Raw genomic sequence first — 11,500 nt, forward strand, 5'->3', positions numbered from 1 at the left:
CCAACTAGCCACAGCCCTCGGCAGCCCCGTCCTCCCTAACCACGCCTCTCGGCGGCCCCTTCTCCACAACCACGCCTCCATTCAGCCCCGCCCCAAAGGCCACGCCTCTCACAGCTCCGTCCCCGCCGACCACGCCTCCCGGAAGCCCCGCCCAATTTGCCCCCAATACTCCTGCTCCCTGTGACCACGACTCCGGAAGCTCCGCCCAATTTGCCCCCGATACTCCCGCCCCTTCTGACCACGCCTCCCGGAAGCCCCGCCTCGCCGACCGCGCCTCCCGGAAGCCACGCCCCACTGGCCACGCCTCCTCATAAAGCCCCGCCCCATGAACCCAGCCATTCTTCCGCGGGCTATTGACTTGTTCAGTCTGCACAGGCCTGACCCTGCCCTTAAAGGCGGCAAGCTTTCATTCTGTGAGCAGCTTGGTCAACACCCAGCAAAACACGGTGTACAGAGGGGCGCTCCATGATGCTTCAGGGATTGATTCAAAACTAGTGACGAAAGCAACCGACCCCTAGCTGATGCGGCCCACACTATGCGGGTGTGTGGTGGGGGGAGGTGTGTGGCCATAAGATGACTGAAGGGGAAGGAAGATTTCATCGTTTTATTTTTATTTTTTTTAAATATATTTTATTGATTTGTTGACAGAGAAGGGAGAGGGATAGAGAGTTAGAAACATTGATGAGAGATCGATCAGCTGCCTCCTGCACGCCCCCTACTGGGGATGTGCCGGCAACCAAGGTACATGCCCTTGACTGGAATCGAACCTGGGACCCTTCAGTCCACAGGCCGGCGCTCTATCCACTGAGCAACACCGGTTTGGCTATCGTTTTAAAATAGACTTGCCAACCCTCCAATTACATATAAGTGTCTGAAAAGGCCCAAACTGTTGTGTTTGAAAATAAAAGCCATTGGAAGTCGCTTGCAAATACACTCTACTTCCTTTTCTCCTTTTCGGGGTGGGGGTATGTTGAACATGCCCTGTTACAATAAAAAACAAAACAAAACAAAAACAGCCCTGACCAGTGTGGCTCAGTGGATAGAGCGTTGGCCTGCGGACTGAAGGGTCCCGGGTTCGATTCCGGTCAAGGGCATGGACCTTGGCTGCGGGCACATCCCCAGTAGGAGGTGTGCAGGAGGCAGCTGATCCATGTTTCTCACTCTCTATTCCTCTCTAAAAAATCGATAAAATATATTTTTTAAAAAAACAAAAAACAAAAAAAGATTGCCTATCATCCCAGAAACCTCCATTCTTCATTTTCTCGTTACTTGTTACTTTGTGTTTTTATAAAAAAAATATTTTTATTGATTTGAGAGGAAGGGAGATAGAAACATCAATGATGAGAATCATGGATCAGCTGCCTCCTGCACGCCCCCTACTGGGGATCGAGCCCACAACCTGGGCCTGTGCCCTGAGCAGCATCGAACCCGGGACCTTTGTCCACAGACTGACGCTCTATCCACTGTGGCCGTTCCCTTTGCATGCACAGCGTTTTCCCATCTTTGTGAACTTCACGGAGGGCGATTTTCCGGTCTGGCCCTACATTTTCCTCCTGGACACTTTTCCCTGGGCCGAACAGGCGTCATTCCCGTCATTCTCACCGGCGGAAGAGGCTGTCATGCTTTGAGCGGCGATAGTAATAGATTGTGACTTACTGTTGGCGGGGATCTGCAACGTAATTTTGAATGTAAGCCGTGAGTGGGCATCCCTTGGTTTCTCTTTTTTTTTTTATAACATATTTTTATTGATTTCAGAGAGGAAGGGAGAGGGAGAGAAACATCAATGATGAGAATCATGGATCGGCTGCCTCCTGCACATTCCCTACTGGGGATCGGCCCGCAACCCAGTCACATGCCCTGACCAGGAATCGAACGGAGCCCTACAACCCAGTCACATGCCCTGACCAGGAATCGAACCCGGGACCCTTCAGACCACAGGCCGACGCTCTGTCCATTGAGCAACACCGGCCAGGGCCCAGCCCTTGCTTTCTGAGTTTGAAAGGGAATGAGTTGTCTCTTTTTGCAAGGTGCCTGCTTTCTGTGTGGCTGGTTTTACACGGAAACTATCAGTATATAAGGCCTACAACCCAGTCACATGCCCTGACCAGGAATCGAACCCGGGACCCTTCAGACCACAGGCCGACGCTCTGTCCATTGAGCAACACCGGCCAGGGCCCAGCCCTTGCTTTCTGAGTTTGAAAGGGAATGAGTTGTCTCTTTTTGCAAGGTGCCTGCTTTCTGTGTGGCTGGTTTTACACGGAAACTATCAGTATATAAGGCAATTCCTTCCTAGTGCTCACGTATCACGAGTTTTTAAAAATCACGAATGACTGCTCAATTCTATCGAATACTTTATCTGAATCTGTTGAGACAGTTCTAATGGATTTCCTCCTGTTTTCATCTGTTCGTGTGATATATTTACGTTTACAGATTCTCATACTCTGCCACCATCACACTAAGATAGAACAAGACATGTCCTAAGTGGACACACTGCAACCTAGAGCTTTGCATGGTGGCAATACTGCTGTTTTACATCATTATTTCACGGTTTAAAAAGGATGGCCGCCAGGTGAAGTGTGGAAACCACAGGACAGAGGGCCTTTGGGGGGTCTTTCTCACTCCACAATCCTCCAACTGCTCGGTCTGAGTTTACGCGTTGTTTTTCTTTTCAATTTTTTTTTTCCTAGTTAGTTCCCTTTATTATAGACTGTGGTTGTGGGAACAGGGTGCCTGCGGGCCACCGGGGCCACCACGCGGGCAGGGCCGGGCTATTCACAGCCGCACAGAGAGGGCTGGACCATGGCGCCTCCCGCCAGCGCTCAGCCAGGACTCCAGAATAAGTCAGAGCTGGCCAGGCGGGCAGGGTGGGCAGGGTGGGGTTGGCAGGGGCTGTACACACACATTCGGGGGCTGGGCCTCAATACTGTCAAGGGTGGGGGCTGTAAACATGGCTGGGGGGGCCTGCCCACCCCTAGTGGTCTGTGACTGGATCTGGTCCACCCACTGCTGGGCGACGGCACGTCCTGGGCACAGAGGTTGTAAACATGACGAGTCGCCTTCCCATCGAAGGCGGCCTTCTCGTCCGCCGCCTTGGGGGCGCCACGGGTGGGAGTGCCAGACACCACGGCCTCCTCCTCGGCCAGGCTGATGACCCCTGTGCACTCTGTATCCACGCGGTGTAGCTGCGCCCCGTTTTTCTCATCTTACCAGAACAGCAGTTCTCCTAGGCCAGTGATGGCGAACCTTCTGAGCTCGGCGTGTCAGCATTTTGAAAAACCCTAACTGAACTCTGGGGCCGTGTCACCTAGAGAAATTTTTTGATATTTGCAACCACAGTAAAACAAAGACATATTTTTCATATTTATTTTACATATTGAAATGCCATTTAACCAAGAAAAATCAACCAAAAAAATGAGTTCGCCATCACTGTCCTACGCTGACTCGGTGTGACCGAGAGCAGAGCGGGAAGGCAGACGAGAACTAGCAAGTCTGACAGCTCAGCGACAGACGCTCTCGGCTTTAAAGACATGCTGACACCTTCACCTCACAGGCGTGTGCGATCACTGCAGCACGGGAGATCCCTCACGGGCGTGTGCGATCACTGTACCACGGGAGATCCCTCACGGGCGTGTGCGATCACTGTGGCACGGGAGATCCCTCACGGGCGTGTGCGATCGCTGCGGCACGGGAGATCCCTCACGGGCGTGTGCGATCGCTGCAGCACGGGAGATCCCTCACGGGCGTGTGCGATCACTGTAGCACGGGCACGGGAGATCCCTCACGGGCGTGTGCGATCGCTGCAGCACGGGAGATCCCTCACGGGCGTGTGCGATCGCTGCAGCACGGGAGATCCCTCACGGGCGTGTGCGATCGCTGCAGCACGGGAGATCCCTCACGGGCGTGTGCGATCGCTGCAGCACGGGAGATCCCTCACGGGCGTGTGCGATCGCTGCAGCACGGGAGATCCCTCACGGGCGTGTGCGATCGCTGCAGCACGGGAGATCCCTCACGGGCGTGTGCGATCGCTGCAGCACGGGAGATCCCTCACGGGCGTGTGCGATCGCTGCAGCACGGGAGATCCCTCACGGGCGTGTGCGATCGCTGCAGCACGGGAGATCCCTCACGGGTGTGTGCGATCACTTTACCAGGGGAGATCCCTCACGGGCGTGTGCAATCGCTGTAGCACGGGAGATCCCTCACGGGCGTGTGCGATCACTGTACCAGGGGAGATCCCTCACGGGTGTGTGCAATCGCTGTACCAGGGGAGATCCCTCATGGGCGTGTGTGATCGCTGAAGCACGGGAGATCCCTCACGGGCGTGTGCGATCACCGTACCAGGGGAGATCACTCACGGGCGTGTGCGATCACTGCAGCATGGGAGGTCACTCACGGGCAGATGTGAGCTGACCATGAGGGCCCTCACAGGATGGGTGAGGCAGGCGGGACACAGCAGGACGGGGAGGGTGACGAACCGCCAGGAGAGGAACAGAAAAGGCAAGCACACGGGCGGGTCGTGGTTTTGCTTTTTATTTAATCAAAGACTGGTGGGTAAACATAAATACAGCACAATTACTTCAGATCATTCTTCATATCGTGTACACACAGACCGATGAACGCAATCTGAAAGAAACCTGCGGTCAGCGATGAAATGCACTCAGCTTTCTCTTCCCTCGCTCAAAAAAAAAAAAAAAAAAAGAAATTAAAACATACAAACTCTAGTTAATCTCCTCAGCACACTCTCTCCTGTGACAAATGATTCAGACATAAATAGTGGGTGCAAAGAAGCTATGCTAACGTAGGTAGAACCTTGGTTAAGGAAGAAACGGAAGCAGCCGTAATGATTCAGATACATTCAGTGACCGGTAACTAGCTGTGCCCCGGGGGCATTATCAAAAGAGGAGTCGTGCTGCAGAGAAAAGCTCTATGTACAGACACAGTGAGAAAATCAACCGCAAGGTTAACGCATGCATGTTTAATACTGGGGGGAGGAAGTAAAGAAATCACAGCCCGCCAAAATTTCTCCACGTTTGTTATAAAAGCCCTCTGCGCTCAACTAGAATGGAAAGGGTCTGAAAAGGATAATACTCGCAAAGTTTACTTAAGTCTCCTCAGCCACAGAAACTGCAATGGAAATAAATGTTCGAGAGTCATTTTCAAAACAAAAACAAAAATCTATTCTTCTGGTGACATGCATGATTAAGAGGTCTATGCAAGGGACACTGCTCTACCCGCCCACTGACCAGGAAAAACACCTCAAGTCAATGTTTAGTTTGCAGATGGTCAAAGGACTTTGTATTCCAGCAGGAGCTCAAATCTTCTGGATCTTTTCGCCGACCACCACCGGGTTTTCTTTTCGGATTTTCTCAGCAGCGTCGGCTTTGTAATTGTAAGAGCAATTGTGAACATCGGAGTAGCGGTGTACCCCGCAGTAAACATTTCCGCACCGGCATTCAAACCCTGAAAGGGGGTGAACACACACATCTGAGTCGGGGGCACATTTTAAGTTCAGCACAGATCGCGTGTTCAGGGCGACAGCTAGGGCACCGCTCACGGCCCAAGAACGTTCGCGTTCACTAGCTGATCGCTTCGGGTTTGGGCCAGGGCACGGCCCCGGGCTCCAGCTCCCTCACCTACGACAGGGCCACGACTACCTCCTGTCACAGCAGGTTGCTAAGTGGAAGATGGGAAACATTTCTCGCGTCTAAACTCTGCAATGCGACAACAGGCACACGGTCAGCGGGCAGGCTTACATTTTAACCAAGAAAGACCAATGGCCCCCGACAGCTGTTAACAAGTAACAGCGTCCACACAGCTGTCCTTAGCTAACCCCTCCCGCCCCCCCGCCCCCTGACGGAAGGGGAGCTGAACTTTGGCTGAGCGGCTAAGACCAGGGGGTGCAGCTAGGGTGCCCGTGCATGAACCCACTAACGCGGGCCGATTCCTTAGCCGCTCTGAGCCTCAACTGCCATTGTAATTTTGGAATAATAATAATAATAATAAAGGATCCATGAGGACTGTGTTACTTGACACAGAGTGAGCAATGGACAAATGCTACTTCGTTCAGGAAAACGCCCAGCGTTGAAGCCAAAAGAGAGACAGAAGGAGAGGGGCTGGGTCGTACACAAAACTGGCCCCGCTCCCCTAATGAGGACTGGATGGGGTGAGACAATTTCTGGGAATGGAACACAGGATTTTCAACACTGACCATTCCTTTGCTATGTTTTTTAAACTTTGAAACTATATTCTGGCCCTGACCGGTGTGGCTCAGTGGCTAGAGCGTCGGCCTGCGGACTGAAGGGTCCCGGGTTCGATTCCGGCCAAGGGCATGGACCTGGGTTGCAGGCACATCCCCAGTAGGGGGCGTGCAGGAGGCGGCTGATGGATGTTTCTCTCTCATCGATGTTTCTAACTCTCTATCCCTCTCCCTTCCTCTCTGTAAAAAATCAAAAAATATATTAAAAAATATAAAAATAAAAATCATCATTCTCCTCTTGAAAAAATAAAAATAAAACTATATTCTGTAGCTTTTCCAGAAGCATGAATGACAAGGAAGCCAGCGGCGACCCCAGGCGGACGGAGTGGGCAGGGTGGGGTCGGGAGTCTGCGGCCCGTGGGAGTGGGAGGCTTTCTGAGCATTAGAAGGCCTCTGTCTGACACCGAACACTGTGTATTTCCGCGTGTCTTCTCTGCGCGTGCTTGGACGGGCCAGTCTTTTTCGTTTTTTTCTTAAATATATTTTATTGATTTTTTACAGAGAGGAAGGGAGAGGGATAGAGAGTTAGAAACATTGATGAGAAACATCGATCAACTGCCTCCTGCACACCCCACCACTGGGGATGTGCCTGCAACCCAGGCACATGCCCTTGAGTGGAATCGAACCCGGGAGCCTTGAGTCCGCAGGCCGACGCTCTATCCACTGAGCCACACCGGTCAGGGCGGACGGGCTGGTCTTAAACATCTTGGATGTGAGACTAACATCTCCTTCGCTTTTCCTCCCCCTGCTCCTCAGCAGGGGCACCTTCCTCACACACCGTTTTGTTCAAAATCCGGCCCCTGCTCCTCTCAGCTCGTCCTGAAGCCAGCACAACGCCGGGCACAGGGCAGACAATGAATGTCACCGGTGCAGCTGCAGCTGCTCCCCCGTGCACCCCCGGGCACGGCGCTAGCCTCTCCTCTGCTCTGCCCGACCCTCGAGTGCTCTGCCCGCGGCCACCGTCCCCGCTCCTGGTCCCTGAGCTGCCCTGTTCCCCCCTTCTCGAGTTTTCCTCAGGCGACTCTTTCTGGCTGATACGCCCGTTTCCATCAGGGAGCCCTGCTCCTCTCTCAGGTCCCAGCTACCTCATCTGCCTTCACCACACTCTCCTCCACGGGCCTCTCCTCCTCTTCTTTTTTAAAAAAATACATTTTTATTGATCTCAGAGAGGAAGGGAGAGAGAAACATCCATGATGAGAGAATCATGGACCGGCTGCCTCCTGCACGCCCCCTACAGGGGACCGAGTCCGAAACCCGGGCCTGTGCCCTTAACGTGGAATCGAACTCGGGACCCTTCAGTCCGCAGGCCGATGCTCTATCCACTGAGCCACACCAGCCAGGGCGCCTCTTCTTTCACACAGTCAGTCACTCCCGTCCCTGAACTCCCAACCAATCTACATGACGGCACTTCATGCCCTTCCCTCGCTCAACACCCAAGTGGCATCTGGCACACTTTTTCTCCCTCCCTCTCCTAACAACTACGCCCCCGACAGCCCCGCTACAGCGGTCCACATGGATCGATCCCGTGTTGCGTGGCAGCCGGGGCGCATCGCCTCACATGCGTTAACACGTGTGAACTCACGGAACCCTCCCAGCAACCTATGATCGGCCCTGTATCCGAAGTCCTCACAGCTCGCCCGGCTCTGATGTGGCCTCCCCATGGCTGGCCCCGAAGGCGGGGGCCACAGCGGCCCTGCCCCAGCCTGGCTCACGGACCTACCTTGTCTCAGACCCTCAAACTCAGCTGCAGCCATCGCTTCAGAGAAAACTGTTCACTCCGCTTTCAGGTAGGGAATTACAGCTGCGTTTATTTCTTTACGGAAGCGCAGGAGCTGAGCATGCCCGTGTCACCTCTCCCGGGGACAGAGCCGGCCGCCCTGAGGCCGGGAGCGGGGAGCAGGCGACACTCAACATGCACCCTTACGCCCGAAGCGTTTGCTCGAGCCCTTACCGGTAAGTCCCACTTTCTTCCTGCACATGAAACAGCGATTCTTTTTCTGTTTTGGTTTTTCGAGAGATTTGTCCTGCTCTTCGGTCGGCTGCTGGGCCATATCTGATACTGAAGCTGCCAAAAACAGGGGCGGGGGAGATGCGTTATTCAGGAAGGGGGGTCTGGGTGGTCGCTGTCCCCGCCCCCCGCCCGTCCCGGCTGGTCTGTTACCCAGAGGATAAATGAGGATTTTGTGACATTAGGTATGAAGCAGTTTCTGTAACCCCACCCTTGCTGTTAAACGTATGTAGGTTTATATGGAATGGATGTACACACATGTGCACAGTGACTCCAGAAGGTGTTGGAATTTCTATATTTTGTAATCATTATGTATTTGACCAATACAAGATATGCGTGCATATGTACATGTAGGCGTACACACGTGTGCGCGCACACACGTGCACGCACACACACGCACACACTACCTGTTACCCTGGGGGAGCTGAAACCAAGACTCAGTGGAATGCGAAGGATGTTTACAATTTTCGGAATGTCTCGCATAAAACCTTTAAGATGTTCACAGTAAAATAAAGCAATGAAGTTTTACGGTTAAGGTCACACATGGATGCACTTAAGTGGTGACACCAAGGCCGGCGGAACCAGGACCCATGTCAGATGACGGCCGGGACCTCCTGTGACCTGTCACCTGCCACCACCCACTGGCTGCTGAGGCGTCACCAGGCGCGCCTGTAGCACGACCAGCAGACGTGACCCGGGCTCCGCAGCACCGCCCTGCCCGGACCAAGGTCTCAACTTCCCCACTGCGTCCCCGCGGGTCCCCCTCCTTCAGAAGCTCAGCCTGTGGGCCAGGCCGGCCCCTCCGCCCACTCCCAGACCACAGGCCTCCCCGTCTCTCCCTTATGCCACCGAGGTCATCACCACCTTTTAAAGGCACATCTGGACGATGCTCTAACCGAGCTCCCAGCCAGGGCCACAGTCCTGTAAGGCTGAGTTTGGCGCCCGTCCCCTGGGACGCCCCGACCCAGCTCTCTGCAGCTCCCCCTCGGATGACCCAACACGGGGCCACGCGCCCTCTGCAACCCACGCTTCAGGCGCCCGCCATCTGCCGTAAGTGACAAATCTAACCGCGGGCTGGTGGGCCCGGAAACGAGACACGCAGCCCACGTGGTCAGCAGCATCTACCATACCGTCAGGCCGGACCCCATGTTCGCCCTTCCACCGGGGCCACCTCCGCACGGCAGGCGTCGATCAACACCTGCTGGACCGATCCCTGATGACGCCCCCGTTTCCCCGTCTACCCCGGAAGCCCACGGAGGGGTGACACGTGTCTTATTCCGCTTGACTCTCCAGCCCCTGCCGCAGAACCACACGTGGGAGCTGCTCCGACACTGGATGCCGTAACTCTAACCCCGCTTAGCTCACATGCCACGGTAACCACATATGATGAAGGGAAACACCAGACTAACAGGGAAACAGGCGCCAGCTTGGTGTGAGCACGGCACCCTGGCATCGGAAGCTGACGGGAGAGAGCGCTGATACACAGGTTATTTTTGAAAAGCACATGGACATGGAAGATCCTTTATTTTCAACTAGAGGCCCGGTGCACGAAATTCTGGCGCTGTGTGTGTGTGTGTGTGTGTGTGTGTGTGTGTGTCTCAGCCCAGCCTGCACCCTCTCGCAGTCTGGGACCCCTCGGGGGATGTCCACCCACCTGCTCGCTGCTCCTCCTGTCACAGTCGGGGACCCCTGGCTCCTTACCGCCCGCCTGCTCGCTGCCCCTTACTGCTTGGCTAGCTGCCCCTTAGCGCTGCCACGGAGGTGGGAGAGGCTCCCGCCATCTCCGCTGCACTCGCCAGCCTTGAGCCCGGCTTCTGGCTGAGCGGCGCTCCCCCTGTGGGAGCGCACTGACTACCAGGGGGAGCTCCTGCATTGAGCGTCTGCCCCCTGGTGGTCGTCCCACTGTAACGGTCGCTTAGGCCTTTATTATATAGACAACGGACTGTCCCTGGACGTAACCTCCACGGGGCGGGGCGGCATGCCTCGTTTCCAGCCCTGCCCTCAGCCTAGAACAGTTCCCGGTACGGCTGGGCTCAAAGGAGGGAGGGGAGGAAGGACAGAAGGAGGGACAGAAGGAAGGACAGGAGGAGGGACGGGAGGAGGGACGGAAGGAAGGACGGAAGGAGGGACGGGAGGAGGGAGGGCTCAGAAAAGGTGTGACTTGCAACCTGAACAGAATCTATTCTATTTCTTGCCTCTGAAACCTCGAAGCTAGAATACCTCACCTGTTCTCCCGCTCACATTCCAATAAACGTACCCAAATAGCGCTGTAACGGCAGGGCCACCACAAGGTCGCGTTCTGAACAGGCCTGGCTGCCTGCTGGGACGCAAGCTCTGAGTGGCAGGTGGAAACGGGGAAGAGGGAGAAGTGAGAGACGCGGCGATCGGCGGGGCACACGGACGCCACTGCACACCCAGGCCGCTCCGCAGGACTAACCTGGAGACCGAGTGGTTCCCTTTAACTGAGTGAATCCCCGCCCCGCCCCCCACGCTCCGCATCAGGACCCTCTGAGAGCGGGAGAGTGGGGGCCTGTGTGAGGCCGGTCGTGTCCTCTCCCCCCACTGGACCCAGGACCGCGGCTCCTCTGACCCTGGGGGCCGGCGGCCTGAACGGAAACACCCCCCAAGTGGCTTCGTGGGAGATGACAGAGTCTCTGTGAGAGTCTGACTCCCCGGCCCGCCCCCTCTGTCCCTACGTGAGACTTACGACCAGCGCGAGCCTGGTTCTTACGTAAAAGGAATGAGCAACCCTTCCCAGGGCCAAGCAGAGGGCTCAAGGCCAGAGGACCATCCCCGCTCTGACCCTGACGCACGAGGGCAGTGTCCCCGCACAGCACGGCTCTGTGTCTGGGGGGAGGCCGCCTGCGTGTTACTCATTCACAGCCTCAGGGCCCAGAGGTCTTTGGGGGCCTCTGCCAGGCGCCTCACTGGTCAAACAGCCGGCGCGGCACTCGCTCATGCGCTTCTCAGCGGGAATCCCAACTCGACGAGTCTGGGGCCACGACTGTTAATAAACTTCCCAAAGCAGCAGGCAGGTGAGGACTTAACCACCCACAGGGCAGGTCATAGTCAGGAGCAACAGGCCCTCTGCTCTGGGTCCTGTGGAAGGACGGAAGGAGGGACGGGAGGAGGGACGGGAGGAGGGACGGGAGGAGGGACGAAAGGAGGGAGGGGAGGAAGGACAGAAGGAGGGACAGAAGGAAGGACGGGAGGAGGGACGGAAGGAGGGACGGGAGGAG

At 55.6% G+C, this 11,500-nt stretch overlaps 2 protein-coding genes across 4 annotated transcripts in view; both read right to left on the reverse strand.

Moving 5' to 3' along the window:
* Positions 1-1,105, reverse strand: part of FAH (fumarylacetoacetate hydrolase (fumarylacetoacetase)) — a gene marked incomplete at its 5' end in the record, with an annotated part of 41,752 nt that extends 40,647 nt beyond the window's left edge. The window contains one exon of the mRNA XM_015560564.1: positions 1,100-1,105. Within this exon, the coding sequence (XP_015416050.1) occupies positions 1,100-1,105 (6 nt within the window). The remainder of the gene's footprint in view (positions 1-1,099) is intronic.
* Positions 1,106-4,511: 3,406 nt separating this feature from the next.
* Positions 4,512-11,500, reverse strand: part of ZFAND6 (zinc finger, AN1-type domain 6) — a 40,973-nt gene continuing 33,984 nt past the window's right edge. For 2 of the 3 annotated variants that reach the window (XM_006753137.2, XM_006753138.2), the window contains exons 5-6: positions 8,205-8,318; positions 4,512-5,457 (exon numbers count right to left, since the gene is read on the reverse strand). In XM_006753137.2, the coding sequence (XP_006753200.1) occupies positions 5,309-5,457; positions 8,205-8,318 (263 nt within the window). In that variant the 3' untranslated portion in view covers positions 4,512-5,308. The remainder of the gene's footprint in view (positions 5,458-8,204; positions 8,319-11,500) is intronic. The other variant, XR_001512980.1, reaches the window with a different exon arrangement.

The sequence above is a fragment of the Myotis davidii genome, unplaced genomic scaffold (genome assembly GCF_000327345.1).
Source record: "Myotis davidii unplaced genomic scaffold, ASM32734v1 scaffold2091, whole genome shotgun sequence".
NCBI lineage: Eukaryota > Metazoa > Chordata > Mammalia > Chiroptera > Vespertilionidae > Myotis > Myotis davidii.